Below are 25,817 nucleotides of genomic sequence, written 5' to 3' on the forward strand. Positions count from 1 at the left end.
TAGGGAATTATTCACTGAGTCTGGTCCATTTTTTCTTTAGCACAAGTTTCTTGTGTTTACCTTAAATGGTGGTTTTACAATCTACTGAATGGTGGGGTGTGCTTCTGCATTTTGGCTCAGTTTTTGTTACTCATCTATCTACTTTTTTTTCTTTCTTTTTTTACTACATTTTCACACATGTATTTGTAGGCACTAATCAGCTTAGCTCAGTTCAGCAGAGTCACTCCCACCAGCAGAGCGGGTTAGAAGTCAGATGAGAAAGGAGCTTTGCGTTCACAGCAAACACTGAACAACACTGAAGCTTCCTCTATCCCTCACTGGGGTCAAATCACACACAAACACTAGGAACCTTGACGAGAACTTGTCACCCCACATGCAATGTAGGGTGACTAACACACACACACAAAAATTGTCAGTGACCAGCAAAATTGTTGCTCCCAAGCTAATCTGATGTACAGTTAACAAACCGTCACTACTACTCACTAACTTTATTTAGATACAACGAGCATTACTGTTCCATGTTAAAAACAGTAATGACTAAGTACGTAGAGCAGCTTTCAAAGTGAAACATCTGATAAGAACAGCAGCCACAATCATGACAGAGATGTGCAGTAAGATTTGTTCTGCCGTGACGAAAGGTACATAATCCTGTAGAAACAGTTGCTAGACACCCATCAGTCTGTTGTCTGGAGTCATCAGTCGGTACATCTATGCTAGTTTACACAGAAACACGACTGAAGCCTTGTGGAAGTGAAAATATGAATGTGGTGAGGTACTGAAACTGTGACCAAATAATCAAACATTTACTACTACAGTACTGCAAAACTGCAAAAACTACTGCAGTATCCAAACATGGTAACTGTAGTCTTACACATCTGTCAGAAGGTGAGGAGCACTCTATTAGTCCTCTGACGGAGAGACTGATACATATTCATGTGTTCACGTGAAAGTGAATCGTGTGTACTTCCATTGCCATTTTTTTCACAATAAATGAATAGCCAAAAAGTTGGAATTAAATGGAAGATTATAGCCCAGCAAAAACTTTACAATTAAAAGTTATAGTTTAACAGTTAACACATTTCAATTTTTAAATATTTTTTTAAATTTTATTTATGTATTCATTTATTATTATTGTTGTTATTGTTCTAATATACAAAATCGCTGTAAATATATATATATATTTTTTAAAGAATCTTTTTTTAGCTCCTTGACTAATTTGGAATTTCCCCCACTGGGGGATGAATAAAGTTTTTTTTTTTCTTCTATTCTATTCTTTTCTATTAACATATCTGAATTTTATCTTTAAGATACAATATCTGCTATTTGAAAAAGTTAATTAAAAAAGAAAATGTATAAACCTTATTTTGAGATTAAACAAAAACATTCTGGTTGTTTGATATAGATACTGTATACAGTTTATGTTATAGATTGGCAACTGTCAGCACTGTCACGCTGTCATATTTCTACATTTCACAGTGGTAAACTGCACACCATAAGTCCATTAAAGTTACGGAATCCATGTATAAACACACGTACATAAAAATATTTTTACAGGAAACTCTTGACGGTTCTACAACGTGCAGCATGAATTTTCAGTTCTTTTCAAACGAAACAAAGTTTTCTAAATTACAATGTAAACAACATTTTACAAAAAGATGGATTTTTTTCTAGACAGCCCTTATGACATCTATCTTGTAACATTGCAGGGCTAAAACCGGGACATTTGAAACTGAAAAATCTCAAATAAAACCTATACAGTACAATAAAAATATAATACCAAACAGTAACTGATGACACTGAATGCAGCATATCTGAACTACTGCTTTACCGGAACATGCTGTTCTGTCCACTGTCTCCCACTGATTCAGTGATATTAGTGAGCTGCAACTGTTTGTTTTGTTCTTTTTATTTGAGGGAAATACATGCTGTATGTATGTTATAAGTGACGTATAGAAATAGCGTTGATAAAGTGTCTGCATTGATATACTAATTAGGGATGTGCAACACTGTGAGTCCTAAAACATTTTTGGAGCGTGAATAAATCTAATTGTTTTAATGATAAAAGAAAAGAAAGTGGTCCGTGTAGTAACTCTCTGTCACATGATCCAACATGACCGACACTAACATAACTTAGAAGATTATTCATTTAAGCACAGTCACCCTGGGAAGGCTTTGACATTTTTAGGCATGGTTTAGTAATCCATGGAGACCTCTGGCAGCTTGAACCTGCAGAGGATGTGACCGAGAGCTCCTTCTTATTGTAAAATTGGGAAGCTTAGAAAGTGTAGTATAGGGCAGAACAGGCTGAGCTTGGCAGGGGCCTATGTTATGGTATTGATATCCATTAATATGTTGTTATGGAATACCAACCATGTGCATGTAAAGTCTTGTTAATATTCTGACACTTTGTCTAAAAAAAGTGCTTAAAATGGTGTCTTCTGCGGCCAGCAGTAATAAATGCAGCTTTGGAAAGGTCGTACTGTGTGGGACGAGGCTCCTCTACCTGGTCTCGCTGCCTGCACATGAATAATTTCACACTCAGACTCACATTATGGCCCAGTTCAATCGCTGGGCCTCTGAAACTTGGCAAGGGTGCTCCTGAATGGTGCTCATATAAAACAACCTGGGCCGGTCTGAGCGGACAGCGTGTGCTGAGTCAGAGCCCATTCCTTCCTCTGCTGTCCTACAGTGGAAGAGTAATAACCCCAGTGGAGTAAAAACATTTTGCTGCAGTGGACTCTCAACTTGCAGCCTCACACCGCTTCATTACGTGCATTTCAGAGATGAATAGAGGCTATGATATGATGCAAGGGGAGAGAAGCTGACTGTGTTGATTACAGAGCTGGACTGCACGCTTTTTGCTGTACTTCACTCTGATAGTGGCCTGCATTATTCCTGCTGTAATGCACATCACTCTGAAGACCTGTTAAAGGTTTATTGAACATATCATCTTCAGTGAAGATGGGGCTATGACTTAAATGTGCTTCACTGATGTATCAAATTAGGTGGAGTGAGAGTTTCTATCTGTTGATATAGGAACAGAAAGTCTGATTTGAAAGTTCTCCCAGGAGTCTCTTTTCTTTTTAATAACCTAATGTTATTAATTTGATCTAAATGGTTCATTCATTCAATCATACTCCACATCTGCTTTTTTCTTATCAGGGTTGGGGAGGGGTGTGTTTCAGGGGCTGGAGCCTATCTCGGCTGCCATTAGGCAACCAGTTTATGACAGGGTCAAAACAGAGACTTAAAACATTAGCCGCTCAACCCCTACGGGCAAATTAAAGTCGCCATTTAACCTAACATGCATTATTTGGATTGAGGGAGGATTGGCAAGGTAGAGAACATGAAAACTCCACACAGCAAGACCCCAGCCGAATTTTGAACCAGGAACCTTCTTGCTGTGAGGGGGACAGTACGAACCACCAGAGAGCCATTTAGCTGTGCCTGTAAGTACCTCTGCACCAATACAGAAAGCAGCTACAGCAGCTACAGCAGCTGCAGAGTCTAATTCAGGCACCGGGCCAATAATGGTAAATGCTCCATGTTACTTTGAGTAAGTAGGACGCCAGCAAGTCACCAGCACTAGAGAAACGCGGTAATTTAGAAGTTTGGTCAGCATTTTTCAGTCAGGAAGTGTAGTACACAATCAGAAATAAACCATAACCATATATGAAGCTCATGTGAAGCATTTACAACCATATACTGTATAATAGTTAGGATAATATTTGTCTAATGCTGGATATGAATGAATCCATGTGCCGACCGAAGCGCTTGAATAAAGCTCCATTCAAAGCTTCCACTGTGAATCCTCTTATCCTGTGAAAAGAGTACAATTTCAGAGACTTTCAAAGGTGGAATGAAATTCAAGAGCTCAAAGGCACATTGACCAGTACAACACAAGAACATATAGCCTCATAAAGTAATCCCTCTCAGTCATTTAACCCAGCATGAGAGAGTGGTGTTGTATTTCTCTGCAGAAACACAGTTCACTGCTGGTGCCTCCCTTGTTTCCTCCTACTTTGTTTTGTTCAGGATGTTTTTGTGCTGCAACCTTAAAGTAAAGAAGACTTACACACCAACCTATGAAAGCATGCGGGCCTGAGGACTTCAGCCATCAGTTCAAATTGCTGTCACACACATGCATTTTCTGTCTGCAAAAGGTGGGCTTTCACATAAAATAATAGCCACAGACATAGTGGGTTTACATGGCATTGGATGTGGAAATTTTTTGTACTTTAGAACAGTAGAACCTAATTCAGGGGTTTGTCAAAAGATTACAGGGGGCGTGCGAGGTATTAACTGAACAGAGAGTGTCAAAACTAGATTACCATGTCCACATGTCATGTCCTGGAATATCGAAAGTCTGTAAGATTAATAAAAAACTGCTGCAACTCACAGCTGCACTGTACATTGGTGGTTCCAAGGAGAGGTGTCGATGTGTTTCATGGAGCTGCAGAAAAATAAAATCCTTCATGACAGATCACAAACCCCCAACTGTACCAACAGCTGACTGATGTTTTTTCGATCAAAATGACATCCCAGACACATTCATCCTCTGCAATGATACCAACACGCAGGCAGTGGCGATTCTAGAGTCTGTGGGGGCCCCAAGCAAAAAAATCCTACCGACCAGTTTTCGTCACCAAAACATCTGACACCAACAAAAAATGTATGGAATAAAACCTCTTTTTATTCCAAACATGTTCCAAACATGAAAAACATTGTTATTTTTAAAATATACATGTAAAGAATAAATAAATAACTAAAAAAGACTACGTTGTCTACGTTGGCACTTGATATTCGCCTGTTGCTATTTATCTACCGGGTGTAGCTGGCCATCCAATAATAATTGTGTTCATTTAAAGATTCTTTGTGACAAGTAAAGCTGTTCATGATATCGATTTCATAAGTATGGTTTTTATTTTCCACTAGCCTTGAATTTCCAGCGAACGTTGCCAACAATCGCAAACACTCTGAGGGGCTAGTGCTCCACGAACATAGCCTACAGTGGAACTTGACGTGAGTTTGACGAAGTCAACAATGCAATTATGGAATTATAGAATGGCATGTTAACTAGATACAGTAATCTTTGACTAAATCATTTAAATTTAACTGTTCAAAGAAAACATGTTCACCACGAACGTTCGCCACTGTTTGAGACAGTTTATAAAGTAACTAGACAATCTTTGATTGAATGCACCTCAGCTCTCGGGGGCCCACTAGTGGCTCGGGGCTCCAAGCAGTTGCCTGCCTTGCCTGTTGACAAGGTGCGCCTCTGCACGCAGGTTCAAGGTCCTGAATAAAACATGACGTGCAAAGATGTGAAAACCAGACTAACAAACTGTAACTTCTTAGTAAAACTAAATGGACTGAAATTGATGTCAGAAAATCTGTGATGATTGATCAAACCAAACTGAGTTTTGATCAATCGACTTTGAGTGAAAGAGTTCTCATTATCATTTGTGTCAGACTGCTCTTTGGCACAGTAGTGTTTTGAAGACAATGCTACGTTTCCATAAATAATTGAATCCTTAACAGGTCTTGAAATGAGGTAAATACAACCTCAGACGAACAGCAAAATATGGCAAATGCATGAAAGTCTATGAAAAACTAAATACACCCTTATGGTTCAATAACTTGAAGTTGCAATTTTCTGCAGGATGTCATTCATGCAAAGCTCTGTTAAGGTCCAACCACTGCATCCAATTGGTTTGAACTACTCAATAAATAATGACACAGTATAATGTTATGTGCTGCTGTTGATCTGAGATTTTATTTACCTCGTTTAAGACCTGATGAGCATCAGATGATTTCTTCACGTTGCACTGGTAAAACTATAAGCTTTAAAGAGGGTGTACTTTCTTTTCAATTTGACTGTACTTCCATCTTTTTTGTACAGTAAATGTTTCACACATTTGTCTGAAAAACACAAAAATCTAACTCCTTATGGCAAGACCCAAAGACTGAGGGAGGTCTGACCATAAGTGTGATTCATCCTTTGACCACCATGCCCAACACCTCAAACACTCATGGTAATGCATCAGATATTTCAGTCTGAACCCAGTATAACATATTCTTTGAAGCCATGGCATAGATCTGCACGTGGCATAAATATATTGTGTCCATGTGTTTTTGCAACGCTTCATTTTAACTAAAAAAAAAAAAAAAAAAAATCAGGTGTGAATGCCTTGAAAGTGAGTAATGCCTCCATGGGGGTCTTTGTGCATCCCACAGTGTTGCTGTGGAGCCCACAAAAAGACTCAAGTGTTTACTGTGTGGCAAGACAAGATTTACATCTACCATTACTGAGATCCAAGCATTTACGCACCGCCACACACTGAACCCCATTCACATGTAAAGCAGAAACTATTTAGGGTTACATTATTTTTTCTGAAGAACAGCATGAACACGCTAATAGCTCCCTCTTTGTCAGACCCTCCATGAGGGATACAACGGATAGAAGGCTGAGTTGCTTCAGCCTATCATTCAAGTGGAAGACAGCAATCAATAATCCAATTACAATCTGGCTCTGACATTACAGTGCACACAGCTAAAGAGCAGGCTAGTGTCTCTACAGGCAGCCATTTTCTCCCCACAGGAATATATCACAGCTGGCCATTTAAGCTAAGGAGCATCATTTTCATATTTATCTTTAAATACAATACTGGATGGATTGATGCGTACAGTATTCTACAGATGAAACCTGGTGGGAGTCCAGACTGTAGCATTTATATCTACAAGTAAAAATATTTTTGACACATTTTTTTACAGACATTCATGATTCTCTGAGAATGACTGGCGTTGATAAAAAGCATCATAGTTGTGTCTGAATACGTGTATCACTCATTATTCTGTAAACTGTAGTTCATCACTGCTGCATTATTAGTAGTTTTTAATCCTTTTTTTGTATTCCTCTCAGCTGTCAGAAGGCACAACGATCTGATGATTCCTGTATCTTTGTTTCCTCTTGTCTTTGCAGGGCACTGGTACAAAGATACAAAGATTCTATTGCTCACAATAATTAGGACAGACACACACACTGAAGAATACACACAGAAAAATATACTAGATTCTGAGGGAATGCTCACATAACATTTAAAATACTCTTGTGCAGAGTCAGATCAAATTCAGGGTCATGCTCTGAGATTTGTACTGTGACAACTATTTAGCGTTCCCCGGATTACTCTTGAGTATTCCTTGTGTCCTCAGTCTTTCATTCAGGCAGTACTGATCCATGTGGGTGAAGATGTAGCCACAAAAGAGCAGCCTCTCCTTCGATCATCTCGTTTGTTATTGAGCCCATGGAGAGCTGCAGGTTAAATATTTAATCATCTGGATAGATGTTTGCTAAACTGATCCTAACTGTTTCTGTGTCATGTTACATTATTCATGGGATTTCCTTACAATGCAACTGTGCTTTCACACTACAAGCTTGTCCAGTAATGCCACTGCCTTTAGATAGGAAAAAAGAGGCAGCTAAAATACTAAGCAGTGTATTACACGAGCGCTGTATAAAGATAGGGCTCTGTGCAATTACCAAGCCTCAATAGCAGTCACATGGTCATATGTAACCATGGCAATCAAGATGCCTGGATCGTCAAAAAGCACAGAACAGAGAGGGGGTGGAGGAGAGAAAAGAATAATGTATAGTATTATGTTTAAGGGGGATGTAAGGAAAGACTTCAGGACATCCAATAATAGGCTTGATTTTAAATATTAGATATGTAAGAGCAAGAAAAATACCAAAAATGGCATGACCTCTTTGAGAACTGTAGACTTCAATGGTTAAATGTCACATCCGTTAAGTAATTTGTTCCTCTCCAACTTTGCCTCAGTTAAATTTGTTACATCAGCTGGTCATGATTTAATGGATTGCCACTAGAAACAGAGGGCACTCATTCATGGTCCTCATAGGATGGCTTTAACTGACATTTGTAATTTCTCCACGATGTTGACACCTTTGGTTTTAGAGATGTCTCAAAAATTTTGCTAACAACATATCCCTTTCAGGATCAAGGTCAAAATATCAATTTCTACTCTGTTTCGTGCTAGTTAGCAAGTGTTGGCATTCTAAAAGTTTTTGCTATGATGGTGTACATGGTAGACACAATACCTATTACATATTAATGGATGTATTCAAAATGTCATTAATTCAATTAATCACTCAGCAACTATATAGAAGGCCACACAGACACAAACAGCCATTCACACTCACCCCTAGGGTCAATTCAGAGTTAACAATTAATCTGACAGGCATGTCTTTGGGAGGAACCTGGAGTACCTGGAGAGAACCCACCCATACATGGCGAGAACATGCAAACTCCACACAGAAAGGCCCCAGCTGGGATTCGGACCAGAAACCCTCTTGCTGTGGGGCGATGGTGCTAACCACCACACCAGAGACAGTAGCCTCTTCATCACAAGAGCAAACTGTTAGCATTTATGTTAGCATGCAATGTCAGCTCTATAGCTGCTAGCTCCAGTGTGCAATGCATGATGGTCTAGCCAGTAGTGTCTGTAAATAAGAAACTCATTATACAAAAGAGATGAAAAGTTAGTGACTCCTTATGTAGTGGATAAAGCAAAGGTGTGGATGATACATGTTAGGGTTGTAACTGTGAGCATGTTAGCATACTTGCACTAGCATAAAACTGAGCTAAAGATACTTGTAATAGAATAGAATTGAATAGAACAGAAAAATACTTTATTCATCCCTCAGTGGGGGAAATTAAAAAATAATAATGCTACAGCGTGGAATTCAATTTCAGAACCTCATTACATAGAACAAGGCCTATTAATCTATGCATGTTTCTTTTAATGATAAAATAAATTTGAACTGGGAGAACATGCTAACTTCTAACATGCTAATATGAGCCCCTTCTCCCACTACTTCAAATTGTTCAAAACAGTAAAGAGATATGAACACTAACATTGGTATCTGGTATGACCAGAAATCGTGCCAGGCAGGGGTAGGGCAGACCATTGGGTGCTATGCTGTGTAGTCTTATATGCCCTCTATTTTATCTCCCCTCTGCACATCCTCTCCTCCCTCCTCTCCACGCTGTGCTGCTGGCAGAGACTGTGCAGATCAAAGCATGCACAGAACAAACCGCAGGCCTTCTTGCCCTGCAAAGAGATTTGAACTGAAAGGCAACCAAGGACAACACAAGCAGCCAAGCTTGTGAGGAGAAGCAACAACCCAGATAGCAAAATTAAGCAAAAAATGGTCAATTTTGGGTTTAAATTGAAAATACATTGTTTATTAATGTTTTTACAGGTTAAATGATGACAATATGTTATTGAACACTATATCATGGTTCAGTTTTGATGACTGTAAAAACATTTAATCAACTCTGTCTCGGTATGCTTTCCACTGCAATGCAAGCAGCTGTTTACAGACGAGAACCGAGTGAGATCATTTATAGAGGTCACGGGCCCTATACAATGTAAACTGACTTTCATAGGCTGTCAACAAATTATTATGTGCAAATTTAATATATAGGACTGGGGGGTGTAAATGGTACTGTTTACCCAGGTCCCCCTGCAGGGTGACAATAATGGAATGAAAATATTTTTTGTTTCATTTTTAAATTTCTAATTAATTAATGCCATAATGAAAGTTAGTCTGGCTGAATGAAGTGGTTGAGAGACTGAATTCTGCATTAACAATAATGATGGATGTTCCTTGAGAGCCCTATCACCCCTCTAAAATTGTGCAAAAAGGTTTAGTCCGGTCAATTCAACCAAGTTATGTACATATAGAGTTCAGCCAGACAGCCAGTCATGTCTTTCCCTAAAAAAGGGAAATCTGGATACCATGAAAGGAAAGAAAGAAAGGAGAGGGAGACAAAATTAGGTGAGGGGGAACAGCTTCTTACCCATTTCTTTGAGAAGAGAGGTGAGCAGAACAATTGAACTAACACACAGTTTGAGGTGATATCAGCAAACTAAAAACTGTTCAACTTTATATTGATATTTTAGCCCTTTCCCAGTGGAAATCATGGCATGTTTAGTGTCAATGGATTCCTTGTAATGTCAGGATTGTGAAGATGTTATCGCACTATCTAAAAAACTGAATGCACCAGACCTCCAAAACTGTAATGTTAACAACAAATGATCTACCATCATTTTAAAATGAATCAAATGAGACAGAGGAGGAGAATTGTTCATAATGAATGATGAATAAGACGGAGTCTAGTGATTAGATGAGTGAAGTCTGGCCATTTGGCTTTTATTATGCTTATTTATTATGCTTTTCTCAATATAGAAGTGAAACTAAGATCGTATTTATTATCTTATACAATGGGAAAAATCTACGTGAAAACTATTGATCAAGTCAGCATGGGGGAATCACCAAGGTGATTTATACATAGGACTCAGAATTTCGTGCTACGCCCCTTGGTACACCACTCTTTGCTGTGCTTTTGCTAAGAGAAAGGCTAAGTTAAGAAACCTGATTTAACTTTCAAATTAGATCCTTTAAAAATAAAAGTATGTATATTTAAAAACATATACATATTTAAATTCTTTAACAGGACATCTACATTATGTCTCAACAACAATAGGCTGAAATTGGTGCCCGCCTCCTCTCCTCCAAAAATGTTGAGTCCTGTTGAGTGAAAGCATACATTTTCAGACTTGCTTTCCCATCTCTCAATCTTTTCTGATTTCAAGAGGTAAACAAAACTATGCTCATGGTTCGAAACTTGTGAAGTTGCATACCATCTGTGATAACATGTGTGGCAACTATGTTGTAATCATCTTTGTTCTAGTGCAGTGAAGGAATAGAACATTTTTTATTTCAATTTTTGAAAGAATGAAAAAGGAACAAACAAAACAAAAGCAAGCCAACACAGCTAGGCCGGTCCAAGTGAAGCAGACTTAGTAGTTTGGTATGTTATTGCCGTCTTCTCATCTTTAATATTGACAATTATCTGTTTTGTGTTACTTTGTCTCTTTCAGCTGTAGCCCACAGTTTGAATGCAATCTATTCCCCCCGGCCTTCAGAGAGAGTGTAAAAAAAAAAAAAAGTGGCAGTACAACACTTCATGCAACATAGATAATGACGCCCGAAAAAAATAAAGGAAAGATAATATTATTGTTGAAAATTGTAAATTGACAATATTAAAGACATGTTTTCTGATATTTTTCACTAAGATAAGCTTTTTGGAAAGGTCTTTCATTAGCATTTTTTTATTAGGCTAAATGTTAAGGCTCTAAGGTTGCCAAGGGACATTCTTGTCAGTTTGGGGTGGTGTGAAAGGACACGGATGTGGATATTCAAAAAAGCAAACTTGATTTATTTACAAAAACAAAGTTCAAACAAAAAGCGCGGCTGAGCCAGATTAAAAAAAACCTAAACTGTGGGATAATTACTGAATAGAACAAAACAAAACACTTAACATAGCATGGAGAAAACCACTTAACTTGGTCGTGGCATGGCATAGGAGATGTTGACGGGTAAGGATCTCACAAAACAATGAGGGGACCTGGAAACTAAATACTGTGGAGGGTGATTAGGGATAGAGTGCAGCTGATGGGGAAAACACAGGTGAGGGACGTGAGGCTGATGGCATGGCAGGAGAGGGTGGCATGACATGGAAAAAACTAAACACAAGACCTGAACCTAAAACATGAGAAAACTAAGAACTTAAGCAGAAACTAAAAACATGGCAAAAGTCACAGACATGACAATTCTGGCTTACAGACATCAATAAAAACAAAAATGCATTAATTATTTACATAGGTTACACATGCACATTACAGACAGGTTAAAGGTAAAGAAGGCACATCCTCTGTCAAGGCTAATACATTATAGAATTTCAACAAACGTTTTGGATTTGTTCAAGCTCCAACTCCCCATATTTTTGTCACTGGGCTTGGCAGGTTTTGCATAATCTTGAAAAAAAAAAAAAAAAAAAAAAAAAGTTCATGCATTTGGCAGACACTTTTATCCAAAGCAACTTACATTGGTAGGCAGGTAGGGTAAGGGGGTCCTGCCTAAGGAGCCCTACTGGAGGTAGTACCTTTTATGCAGAGAATTTGAACCCAGGTAACCCACATGAAAGGTGGCAATCTTACCACTATACTATCCAGTGAAAATAAAAAAAGACAAAAAGCAATTATCACCTTCTCTTTTCTCGGCTCTTACAACAACCTCACCTCAACTGCCGTTGCCAAAATGTTTTCAGAGCAGTCACAGCTAGTAACATTCCAAATCACAAGTGTTTAAAAAGCAAATAGTTGAAGGAATGAAGGAACTCATATCTATTTATGAGACCTCTACAGAGGCCAAACCTCTGAATTGACTGAAGCAGAATTAACTTTGTATGCAAACTATAAACTCCAGTTAGATGTCATGTGCATTTTCACACGATTGCTTTCAAGGTGCAACAACGTTATCAGTCTGACCCTGAGGTGGAGCTGTCTATGGCATGGTACTGTTGCTTTGCTTAGTCATAAATTAACAGCTTTCCTAATAAAATCAAATTAATCTGATTTTCTCAGAGGTTGAAATTATATCATCTAAGAAAGAATTTTCCATTTTACAGTACAGTTTTAGTAAAAAGTATTGGTTCTTCTCGCCTCATGCGCATCATTCTCCCCATCTGTCCAGATGGAGATAAGCTAATGACAGGTTGCTGAGCAGCGAGAAGAACAGGAATAGCACATAGTGTCTGTGACTTTCTCTGAACTGTTGCCTCGGCAACTTTGACAGACAGGCTATTGTGCACATTAAGTCGATCTCCTGGTTGTTACTGTAAGTAGACTCACAGTCATCTTCTCCTGAAGCTTGGAAAAAAATGCTTTCCTCAAGGGAGCATGAACTATATGACAGAGGGCATAATATAATCCACAATTTTCCTCTTAACCTTGCCTTTACAGACTCTCAATTAAATTAGTAGTCAGCAATGTTTCATTCACAAGACTCACATAGACACAAGATGTTTTCTAACCTTTAACACACAGCCTATATAACATCAGCAGGTGTGAGCACCTCAATAAAAGCAGAGGTTTTAGCAGTATGCTAGTCTGAAAAACATCAACAATGATCTTAGAGAAGCAATTGTTGTTGCCCATCTAGTTGGAAGGGGTTATGAGGCCTATTTGGAGTCCATCATTCTACAGTGAAAAAGATTATTTACAAGAGGGAAACATGCAAGACAGCTGTCAATCTTCCCAGGAGTGGAAGTCCAGCAGGTTCACCCTAATTTCAGACTGTGCAATGCTCGGAGAAAGGAAAAAGATTTTAAAAAGGCCAAAAGCTACATCTCAGACTACAGGCCTCAGTTAGCACATTAAATGTAAGTTCATGACAAGAACAATTAAAAAGAGATTGAACAAGTATGACTTGTTCGTAAAAAAAGAACACGGCAGCACAGCTTAGGTTTAAGACTTTTGAAACAACATCCTTTCGACAGATGAGATCAAAGTAGAGATATTTGGCCATATATATCAGCACTAAGACACCATACTAACTGTCAAGCTGTCACAGCTGTCAGAATCCTCAAGCTCAGATTCTTACTAACAAAACCCCATCCCTTCATCCACACCCCATATCAATGGGTACAATACAAAAGAAGCAACAAGCAGAGATAAAAATGTTGTCCAACTTATACAGTGAGTTTCATTGTGTAACACTGGTTGCAGAGGATGGTGAGTAACTGCAGAGTACCGCCAACCTTTGATGAGGGGAAACCTTACGAAAGCTGGAAGGATGAAGTTGTCGACCATTTAAGTTTGGGGATGGAAATATTGTAACTCCATCAAAAGGCTGAAGATACCCGCAAAAATCATCTGTCATTTTGAAATTGGAGTTTTCCCAGTAAGGATTCCACCTGCTTCTGAGCAAATCATCTATGAAAAGAGCAGAAACTGTTCTGGATATGGAAAACGACAGTACAGTGATGTTCAGTCAACCTGTGAAACTTGACTTTACAAGCTCTGGTCATTACTGCATGAACATTATGGACAATGAGGGGGCAAAACATTCAAGATGATGATTATGTCCTGGTCGCACATGATGCCACTCAACAAGAGCAAAGTAATGAGGAACTACAAATTCAAGGGGAAGAGGAACTAATGACAATGCCAGAAAAAAAAATCAACTTTGCAGAAAAAAAACAAAATCCTGAAGAAGCTCCATTGACAGAGATAAAGAATGTGGCATCATTCTTCGGAGAATTATTAATTAATGTGAAACATGTCAGAGATATAGCAGGACTAAGCCAAAGCCAGCTGTGGGGATACCACTGGCATCTCCGTACAATGAAACTGTGGCAGTAGATCTACATGAACTTCAACCAGGTGTGTGGTATCTCCATATCAGATGGAGGCCCAGATGGAGTCTGTCCAAGGCTTCTGAGGGACTGTGCTGGTCAACTAGCAGTCCCTCTTCAGAGGCTCTTCAAAATGAGCCTTCAGATAGAAAAAGTCCCGGTGCTGTGGAAAACGTCTCGTTTTCATGGAGCTGAATGAATACAGACCGGTGGCTTTGACATCTCATATCATGAAGACCTTGGAAAGACTCCTTGTTTGTCGCATGAGATTAAAGGTTGCTGAGGATCTTGATCTCCTCCAGTTTGCCTGCCAGAAACACATAGGAGTGGAAGACGCGATTCTGTACATGTTGCATCGGGCATATGCTTATCTGGATGTGCCTGGTTCATATGTGAGAATCATGTTCTTTGACTTCTCCAGTGCCTTCAACACCATACAGCCTCCCATACTGAAAGACAAGCTTCTAAGTATGGGTGTGGCCCCCTCCCTAACATCATGGATTATAGACTATTTGTCTGCCGGACCACAGTATGTCAGGATGGGGAAATGTGTTTCTGGAACACTGGAATGCAGTAGTCCTGCCACATACCGGCCATATCATCAGTATTCTGATGATACGGCTGTTGTGGCATGTGTGCGTGGTGGACCGGAGAAGGAGTACAGGGACCTTGTGGAGTCCTTCTATGGCTGGACCAAAAAGAACTGTTTGCTCCTGAACACCACCAAGACCAAAGAGCTGGTGGTGGACTTCAGGAGATCTAAAACCCCATACCACTCAGTCTGCATTGATGGAGGGGACATAGAGACTGTTCAGACCTGCAAATACCTGGGGGTGGTGCTGGATAATAAACTGGAGTGGTCTGCCAACATAGAAGCAGTGTAAAGGAGGGGCCAGAGTCGTCTCTTCTTCCTGAGACTGCTCAGGTCCTTCAATGTATGTAGTGATATGATGTGCATGTTTTATCACACTATCATTGGGAGTGCACTGTTCTATGCTGCTGTCTGCTGGGGGAGTTGCACTACAGACAGAAACTGTAGGCGCCTGGACAAACTGGTGAAAAAGCCTGGTTCTGTTGTAGGCAGAAGGCTGAACCCTCTCGGTGCTGTGGTGGAGCAACGGATGAGGGGGAAATTATATTCTGTTTTGGAGAATAATGAACATCCTCTCCACAGCATCCAGGCAGGACAGAGGAGCAGCTGCAGTGAGAGGCTGCAGGACTGAGAGGTTCAGGAGGTCCTTTGTCCCCACAGCCATAAGGCTTTTTAACAGTGACTGCTGACATGTTCTTCTCAAATGTAGTTATTTAGTCATTTATTATTATTATCATCATCATCATCATTATGGTTGTTGTTGTCTAATATGTAATCAATGTAAATATTTAAAAAGATTGGCGCTACCTAATTTGAATTTCCCCCACTGGGGGATGAATAAAGTATTTTTCTATTCTATTCTATATCATTGATCAGTTTGCTGAATTTATTGCAGGTAACATCCTGACTAAAAAGAAGTCCTCTGAAATAGTGAAACATTTGATCCACGCCTGGATAAGTGTGCATTGTTCTCCTCAAAGACAGTGTTAATGGAGGAGAGTTCAACAATAACGAGGTGAGAGATATGACAGAAAACTTGCATACAGCTGCATAAAGGCGAGGAGCAATGGATTTTTGAAACGACATAACCAAACACTCAATGAAATCATGACAAAAGTGAAGGCAAGTAAAGAATGTGACTGGGAAACTGTGTTAGATTGGGCTCTCATGGAGAAAGAACACCATGCAGATTGTCCATGGTCCTCATGGAGCCCAGCAGGGCTGCAACCAACACATATTCAGTTGACTTAACAAAGTTGGAGCACCTTCAGATTGAACCTGCTGTATGATGCTCATACCCCAGATGTCAACGAGAATGGATTCATGACAGCAGATAAGTTAGAGGTGTCAGAGTTACAAAAGGATTCACCCACAGGGATGCCTCAGTCTAACCATCTGTCTGGTTAAAAATCAAATTAGAAGACTGTAACCCCTGTTGACAAATCACTCTACAAATGTAATCCAGTTATACATAACCTAGCCAAACATAACCTAACATGTACAAAGACAGAAATCAACACATTATGTCAAGGATCTATACATTGACAGCAGGTTTTCCATGTCCAAACTGCTACTTTTGAACAACTACAAATTCAATATCCCAAGCAGCAACTTTTAACAGGGTTTGAAACTAAAAGAAAATCAACATCTGACGTTTTAAAAAGGGGTTGACATTCCTTGACAAGATTGTCTCCTGCCTTTACAATATTACATTAACAATGGCATGTTCTTCCTAATATAAATTCAAAACCAGTAGGGAAAAATAAATGGACACCTGAACACCATAGAAAATATCGGAATAAAGTTTATAATGTGCAAAAATGCTCACTTAAACCCATACAGTGTTTTATACCATTTAAAGCACAATGCAGACTTCATTAATCTTGGGTAAAAATTCATAGCAGTGTTTCCCACACATAGACTAATTCGTGGCGGTGCGCCACAGATTCAACACCGGCCGCCACATATTGCGTTTCGTTATTATTATTTTTTTTAACGCTATTTAAAAAAATACTCGTATTCGTTAAGCTGCATTTCCTTTCCCTTCTCTCCCTCCGTCTCTCTGTCCCTCGCGTCTCTCTCACATAGCCTACACACACACACAGCCCCTCCCCTCCGTGCTTCCCTGGAAGCTTGCTAGCTTCAGCGTCGCGTTAAGGCTGATTTAAGGCTGATTTATGCTTCAGACGCAAAGCCTCTGACGCTCCGACGCAGAGCCTCTGCCAGGGTCAAAATCTTGACCACTCCCCCACGCAGAGGCTCTGTGCGCGTTGTCGTGCACCTCAGAAAAATCCTGACTACGCGACAGACGCACGCAGACCACCAACGGAAGTGCGCAGACAAAAGCGGCTGTGATTGGTCCTCGGTGTGCCTTTCCGGTTGTCTGTGTGGCTTCCTCCTTGGCATTTTAGCCAACTCCAATAAAAGAAGCTGTTCTTCTTCGATGTCGAGCAACTCCAGATCCATATCTTGCATACACTTTTTTTTTTTTGAAAAATAAACACTTCCGCCGGCGCCCCCGAAGTTCTCGTCACCGCCCACCGAAATTCTCGCGAGGGGAAACTGCTGTGCGTCCCGAGAAATTCCAGACCGAGGTTGCAGAACCATAACATGAAAAGTGGTTCGCGACCAGAGCAAAGCAACACGTCAAGACGATAGACGCAGAACTATAATCTGCCCTTTAGATTAGCTCAATAGCTCTGGCTAAACCGAAAGAAGACGGCTGGCGAAATTCACGAAAGGTTGGTATCACGTGCACCTTTATAAAATCACACATTAAAAAGTCCTATAAAAATATTTTATATTTTGAATACAATGTTGTCCCGTCCCGTCCCGTCCCATAGCAAACACGCGATTACGCCTTCTTTATAAAGTTAACTAGTCGCAAGTTTGTCGTTAAAAAAAAAAAATAATAATGTAGTTGGGTTGTCGAGGTCAAAACACTAGCAGCTGTGAATCAAATAAAGTATTTTTTTTAAACTCTTACACTGAATATTTGCTGCTTCAATCCAGATGAGTATTGAAAAATATTTTCCGCGATTGAAAGAGAGACGTGCGTGTTGAGGATGAGGACCAGCCTGAACCGGAGGTATCAGTCTGAAACAGCTGAACAGTCCGACCAGTGTAATTAGCTATGTTATTAATTTGTTTACAATGAAGATGTGAAAATCTGCAGATAAGCCGCACCTGTGTCACCCACCGTGACACAGGTGTCACACATCCTTACGTCCCCCATAATTTTCCTTGATGGAGAAATTATCCAGGTTCTTAACTCCCAATGTGACATAATATGTCACATTACAGATCTCTGACAGTGGGTGGTGGTATTCTGGAAAAAAATTCTGAAATGGGTTGTGGTCTATTTAGTCTGTGTTATAACCCCTTTAATTTTCATTTAAGTAGAAATGGGTTTGGGTTCTTATGGGTTAATACAATAAAGTTCTGTGTGACCAATTATTAACGAAGGAATTATTTTGAAGAATTTTTTATTTTTTACCCCCCCCGTGGCCCACCACCACACATTGCCTTCACATCTGTGGGAAACACTGCATAGTATATATCCAGAGAAAACTTGCATAATCTTGTAGTTTGCCCCAAAATTGCCTCTGACTGATCCATCAGTAGCATCTCAGAATTTATCTGTATTTTACTTGAGTCAGATGCTTTAGGAATCACACTTGGAGTATCTGAAGCCATAGCTGTTTGCCAACATTTCAAGTCTTTATGCTTAAGCTTGATGGCTCTAGTTCTATATTTATCATTCAGACAGAAAAATGCTATAATTTACTATTTTTGGCACCTTAGAAAATACGGTAAGAGCGTTTCTCAACAAGTGATGACAGTGCTGTAATTCACTAGTGATGCAGCACCATGAAATAGCTATTTTTCTGGTATATGATGCAAACCAGTTGAAGCAAAACGTTTCATGTAGCGAGCAGCTTCAAAATGTGCTATCAAAAACCCTTGACAATTATCTTAGGAGTTGTACCTCCACAGTATCTCCACATGACTCACCTATATACAGAGAAGAGTCCTTTCTGTGGACATGGTCGTCAATGTAAGACACTCCCAGAGGCTGCACAGGTGTGGCTCCAATGCCGAGCAGAACCTGGGCTCCAATCAGCAGAAGGTACATCATGTTGGTGTTGGCTCGGTTGCCGCAGTTAAACCCAGAGTCTCGATTTTCTGACCTAGTTTTGTTGGAGCAGACATCCCTGCCATCCTCAGCGTGCCATGAGTCTCCTGCCTCGTACTCATACTGATGAGTCAGAAACTCTGGTAAAGCCGACAGCAATGCCCCCAACGCCATGACAATCCCACCACAGCCAATCAGACGGGGCCGGTGGGCCTTGGCGCCAAAGTAGCTGACGAACAGGATGAGGGCCAGGTTGCCGATTTCGAAGCTGCTGGCAATGACACCCACATCGGCACTCTGGAGGTTGAAACGTCTTTCCAGAGTGGTCAACACACTTACCTGGCAGCAAAAGAGAGGGACAGGTAGAGGAGAAACAACAGAAAAAAAAGTTTTACATCATTTGTATAGATTTTTATGCTGGTAAATGTTTTTGTGGGAGCATGAACTGGATTTATTTTCAAATCTATTTAATCATTTGTATCCATTAGCAAGATCTTTGCAAATTTCAGGTATTCCACCCCATGAGCGGGTGGAGAACTCAATCATCTTCCCCTCATTCAGAGCTCACTGACAACAAAAACGACCTGTTGATATCATAAACCAAAAAAAAAAAAAATTTGTTTCTCTATCTCTATCCTCTTCCCCTTCCTCCCACCACAGCCCTAAAACTAGCATGATTCCAACCTGAGAAAAGGAGATGCATTCATGTGTGTGGCTGTAGGCAAGAAACTTCATGCAGCTGTTTTTTTTAATTATGTAACAGACACACACATTGTACCAGCTTTACCAGTGGGTGAACGTATGATGGCTGAGGGTAAGTGGTTGCTCCGGAGTTATTTTAAACATACATGTATTCGTTCACTCCAAGTGAAAGGTGAGACCTCCCTAAAGCAGTGCTGAAATAAAAGAATAAATAGAAAAAAATAATATTCAAATAAATTACATCATAACCCCCCCCTAGAAGTGAAGTAAGATTTTCAAACCATCCATATTCAGTTATGTTATATGTACTTGCTGCTGGTGTTGTTGCTGCTTGTATTTTTTTTCTCTCTCTCTGTTTGTCGACTTGCAGGTGCTTGTGATGGTTCTCCGCCTGGTTTCCCCACAGATGCCGTATGATGCTTTCTGTTTGGTTTCTACAGATATAGCCGCTAGTTGTCTGGTTTTGTCTTGTTTTTCATTCTTTTCTATCTCTGTCTTGTTTGTCTTTCTTTTTCTTCACTCTCCCTTTTTCCCTGTCCCCCTGTCAGGTTTGGCACAGTCATATATAAAGTATTGTAACAAAAATAAATAAATAAGCGGCACTTGGGAATCAAGGGGAGCTTTACATTCATAAAGCTTCCCTTGGCAAAGCAAACGTGATTGGTATAACAGGGTATTCAGATTATAATTCTGCTGTCATGATGCTGGACAGGACAAGAGGGGGAAAAAAAAGAAGAGAGGAGTGAAATAAGATGGATACTGTATGCCAACATTTTTGACATTGCTGTGTTGTTTGTAAGAATAATCAGTTCACACCAAATCATATTGCAAAATCTGAAAGATTTTTGTTGTCTTGGTTATTACCAAGTATGGCTGCAAATAGTAATTAGATCAATTATAGATTAATACTGATATAGTCCAGAAATGTATGTCATAATGTTATAAAGATCAATAAGTTATATGCATACCAGGAAACCAATAAAGATAAGTTACTAACACAAAAGACAAAAAAAAAGAAGAAGAAGACTGGGCATGTCTTTGCTACAGCTTCCATAATTATTGAAAAGTTAGATTTTGTCAGATTAGATTTATGTTGAGAGAAAATGCCCAAGGCTGGTCATACTGGACTAGAATAGAATAGAAAAATACTTTATTCATCCCCCAATTGGGGAAATTCAAAAGTACTGGGTCTGTTCTTAGAGAAACACCAGCAAAAGTGTCTGGAAAGAGGTCAACAATGCAAGACATCTGGTGACCTTCAACTTTCCAAAAAAAGAAAGAACAATCTGTAATTCACTTTAAAACTGATGTCTCGCTGTGGAGCACAATGGTTGTCACCTTACACACAATTATGTTACAACTGCATGTCTGATTACAGTTAAAGTTATTATAACAAGAAAAGAGGATCTGTGCCTCTTAAATTCCAATTTAATTTCTTTCCCATTTTAGTTCAGTCTGCTCCACTGTTTACAGACAACATAAAAACAAAAATCGGTTGTGCTGAAATCAGGTTCCACAGCGAAAAAGATGAGAAAATAAATGCACCATGTGAATCAAGAAAATGGCGAAGAAAAACTTAAAAATTGATGGCAGGCAGTATTTTACACAGGAGGATATAGGCAGCATTTCTACCTGTACTTTAATCAGTTGGGGGATTTGCTAAAGTTGCACTTTTGTTTGAGGTGCTCTTTAAAGGAGGAGGTTCCACTGCAGTCTTCAAGGAAAATAAATAAATATTGGAATCGCTGACCCTTGTGATACACATTAAAACCAACTCTGCTATGCGTTTGCCAAGATGTAAACAAAAATGTCATTGAAGAAAGTTTTTCCCCAACCAAGAATAAAAAGCTAAACAAGCAGACTGTAAAGGCCAAATCTAAGGACAGTCATGCCACTGGCCTTTAATTTCCTCCTATCAGAATCCCTTCCTTAACTGTGTTGATGTGAGCAAGCTGTAAGAGGCATTTCTGAGTATCTATACCTTCTTTACAGGATAATTTCATAAAACAGGTGTTAAGCAAAAGTGTCTCTGCGCTCATTAAAAATAACTTAGATTTACTTGTAGTATGAGACTGTGCAGACACCTATCAGGAGAATTGGTTTTGATCAGGCGAATAAGTGAGCATGCATTTATATACAGTAATATGAAAGAGAAATGGCACCCTCTATAAATTCTAAGGTTTTACATGTCAAATCTTCTGAGTCTTAAAATCAGCTAAATACAACCTCGAATGAACAACAACACAAGATGCAGCCAGTCAGTATTTACCAAACAAAAGCTAAGCCAAAGTGAAGCTACAGAGTGTGAAAAACTAAGAACATCCTTACTGCTCCTTACAGAACATTTAGAGAAAGACTGAACTAGTATAGTTTGTTTGGAAGGGCTGCTGGAGAAAACCTCTTCTCTCTAAAAAGAACACGATAGCAAAGGTTAGGTCAACCAAACAGTGCAAATCAGCACAAACACCTCATATCAACTCTCAAGCACGGTGGTGGGGGGCTTATGCTTGGGGCTTGTGTATCAGCCACAGGACCTGAACGCCTTGCAGTCATTGAATTCCCTGACCATGACCTCCTCTGTATACCAATAGATTCTAGAATTAAATTGGAGGTCAACTGTCTGACAGCTAAAGCTTGGCTGAAACCGGGTCATGCAACAGGACGATGATCCAAAGGACAGCAGTAAATCTACAACAGAATGGTGTAAGAAGAAAACAAGGAAAAATAGTCCAGACCTCAACCTGATTGAAATGCTGAGGTAGGTAGGACCTTAAAAGAGCTCTGCATAAATGAACAGCAAAATGTCACTGAGGCAACATGGGAAATAAGAGTGGACCTAAATTCCTTCACAACAATGTATGAGACTGATGACATCATACAGGAAACATTATCTCAAGTTATTGCTCATAGCTACCAAATTATGAGGTCTGTTTCGTTTTTCACACACAGCCTCTGCAATTTGGCTTCATTATCATTCAATAAATATTGAGACACATGTTATATGTTGTTGTTGATCTTAGGTTGCATTAGCCTCATTTCAAGAACTGATGAGAACCACACGATTGTTCCTTTTTGTCCTGATATATCAAAAATTACAATCAAAAGAGTGTGTAAATATTTTTTCACGGCTCTACAGAGACTTCCAGTACGTGGTCATATCAACACAGAATCATTTAGACAGATGTTCTTCCTCCTGAGGTTAAGACTTTGGTCACATCACAAAGTTCTGCACCTCAAAATGACTTACTGTAACCTCTGCATTAGAGATTTTTAGCTCAATCTTACTTTTTTTTGTTGGTCTTTTTTCATTTTAAAGCTCATTTAAAATTCTGCTCTTGTCGTCAATAGAGATTAAATCCTTTCTCTCGCGCTGTCATTCATCTGGTGACATTGGTAGGTTGGGCTGTTAGAGAAAATGTGATGTTACTGACAAAATAAAACCCCCTTGTCTCCTTTGTTGTGGAGATCACGTCATCTCTCAGGCCTGTGTACACCAGTGTCAAAGGCCTTCTGCATTATTTATTGAGGCATATGTGTGCAGAGGGTAGCAGGTTGGATGTACCTCCACACCTGTGTTTCGTAACCTGTTCTCCAGCAGACTATCCAAAAACGCATAGACATTCTCCCAAACAACGTGGAGCCTATACAGCGGCTGTGACGCGGTTAGTGTCATGCAGATGGCGCATAGGCCTGATGGATGACACGCAGCAAGTCATCAATCAATGAGAGCGCCCTGTCCCGTGCTTACTGAAGGATGTGATAACACTAATAGGCTATGATCGGAATAACAAGACTATTAACCGCATCAGCAGAAGCACCGCATCGTTATTACTTTGTGCGGATCTGAAGGGCGCTGCGTTAACCCGATGTTACCTGAGAAACACTGAGATAAGACCAACACCGAGCCCATTTAACTCACCAGATAGGCGCCCACGGTGCCCTGTGCCAACATGAGCGCGCATTCCGACACCAAGAAAATCTTAATGTTGGAAAAACACGAGGTCTTCTTCTGATTGTCATCTTGCTCCGGGTCGTCGGTGCTGCTCCGCTCTGTGCAGATCTGGTTTTTAACCTGCATCCTTCGGCTCAGGCTCCGGTTGGGTTGGACGGCATGAAAGTGAGCGGGTCCGGTCCGGCGGCGATCATCTGGTTCCGATGGTAACGAGCAGCACTGCAGGGGAAGAGCGAATCTCGTGTCAGTGGTACGTCTCTTGGCAGGAATATGGGCTACAGAGAGAAGCACTACTGTCCACTCAGCATTACGCGCAGTCTGTATAAAGACCCCTCATCGCGTGTCCACTCAGTGCATATCATCCACCACATATTTAAATACGTAGGCTACGCACCTAAGGATGACGGTTTCTAATGTCCGACGCAGAACTACAGGACGTTGCTTCCCCACATCCGGGGTGCTGCATTCCCACTCAGCAACGCTGCCGGCTTCTTTTGGTTTCGCAGCCCACCAGTTCTGATGCTGCTGCGCGTACTGTTAGCGGTATAACGCTCCTCCCATCCTTTAAGCTCAACCGGGAGAGCTGTGGTTATCTTCTCCTCTCACTCAGTTCCCCCTCCTCTCTTTCAGTGTGATTCCACGTATTCTTCTCCAAACTGTACTTTCAGCTTAAATGCTGGTACACAAAAAAAGAATCCTCCCCTGACAATTCCTGTAACCAAACACAAATAAATGCATAATAATATCGCTGCCCTTTGTTTTCATCTTTAAATGAGAGCTAGATACCGCCAAACAAACAGGCATGAAAAAAATGACAACTTAAAAAACCATCACATTCAATTTAAATTGAATTCAGTTCAGTTTTATTTATATAGCGCCAAATAACAACAAATGTCAACTCAAGGCACTTCAAAGATACTGTCCAATTCAAGCCAATTATAGCCTAATACAATTCATTGTCATACAATCATAACCTTGTCAAATCAAATCCATTTAATTCCAAATTAGTCCAATCCATACAGAGCCAGTTGCCTAGCTTCAAGGTAAACACAAGAAACTTGTGCTAAAGAAAAAAAAATAAAGGACCAGACTCAGTGAGTAATTCCCTACACTCCCTATATAGATCAGTGAGCAGTGCTGACCAACATATCATTGGGGTCATCAGGTGGGGACCTCCTTTCATCAGTGTTTCGTCTAGTTGGGCCCACGACACCTCCAGGAGGCTAGACAATGACCACTGGCGTCCCAGAGTCACCCCCCTAATGCCAGCCATCACTGCTCCTCACACCACAACAACCATCTTTTACAGCCACAAGCTACCTCAGCCTCTCACCAACTGCACACCAGTCACAGCGGGGTGGGGATGCAAACCCTGGTTCGGGTAGGGGGAGAAATAAAAGCGGTAAGATAGGCGGGAATGGGATTCAAACCCTGGTTCAGGTAGGGGGTAATGAAAGTATAGAGGGTGCCAGTGGTGGAGGCAGAACAAGACACACTAGCAGACACACAATCAGATTCAACAGACAAACTCCTAAGGAAACCAACAGATTGCATTAAAACTTCTGTTCGATCCAATCCTGAGCATGCACAAGGCGACATTAGAAAGGAAAAACTTCCCTTTAACAGGATGAAACCTCTGGCAGAACCAAACTAAGGGAGGGCGGCCATCTGGCTCGACCAGCTGGGGTTTGAGAGGTCAAAAAAGAGGTGGACAACAAGCAACATAACACCAGGCCAGGGAAACCTGCTGAGAAAGAAAAACACTAGTTAATGAAACTAATAATGTTATGTGTACATGAAGAGTAAAGAAAACAGTCAGAAGAAGTGTATCATGGGAGGTTCCCCAGCAGTCTAGGCCTAAAGCAGCATAACTATGGGATGATTCATGGTCACCTGAGCCATCCCTAACTATAAGCTTTATCAAAAAGGGAAGGGAAAATACCTGCAAAATAGCCTATACCGCCACACTCTGGTGAAACTATGCAGCCTTGTTTATTTTCTTTTAACTGACCTGTGAAAATGTGTATTTTTCACATTTTTGTGGCTATTGCTTCACTAATTAATGGAAACCCAGATTATGCAACATGTCATAAACCTGCAGGGCCACCACATTACAGCTAACAACAGCCACTAAAACAACAAAAGCTAGCTGTT

At 40.2% G+C, this 25,817-nt stretch overlaps 1 protein-coding gene across 2 annotated transcripts in view; it reads right to left on the reverse strand.

The window, feature by feature from the left end:
* LOC142386476 (solute carrier organic anion transporter family member 3A1-like) overlaps positions 1 to 24,183 on the reverse strand; it is a 40,148-nt gene extending 15,965 nt beyond the window's left edge. Inside the window, exons 1-3 of one of the 2 annotated variants that reach the window (XM_075472627.1) lie at positions 24,058 to 24,183; positions 23,631 to 23,882; positions 18,889 to 19,348 (exon numbers count right to left, since the gene is read on the reverse strand). In XM_075472627.1, coding sequence (XP_075328742.1) covers positions 18,889 to 19,348; positions 23,631 to 23,789 — 619 coding nt within the window. In that variant the 5' untranslated portion in view covers positions 23,790 to 23,882; positions 24,058 to 24,183. Of the gene's footprint in view, positions 1 to 18,888; positions 19,349 to 23,630; positions 23,993 to 24,057 lie in introns of those variants that run through there. The other variant, XM_075472628.1, reaches the window with a different exon arrangement.
* Positions 24,184 to 25,817: the final 1,634 nt, after the last annotated feature.

The sequence above is a fragment of the Odontesthes bonariensis genome, chromosome 1, assembly GCF_027942865.1.
Source record: "Odontesthes bonariensis isolate fOdoBon6 chromosome 1, fOdoBon6.hap1, whole genome shotgun sequence".
In the NCBI taxonomy this organism is placed as follows: domain Eukaryota; kingdom Metazoa; phylum Chordata; class Actinopteri; order Atheriniformes; family Atherinopsidae; genus Odontesthes; species Odontesthes bonariensis.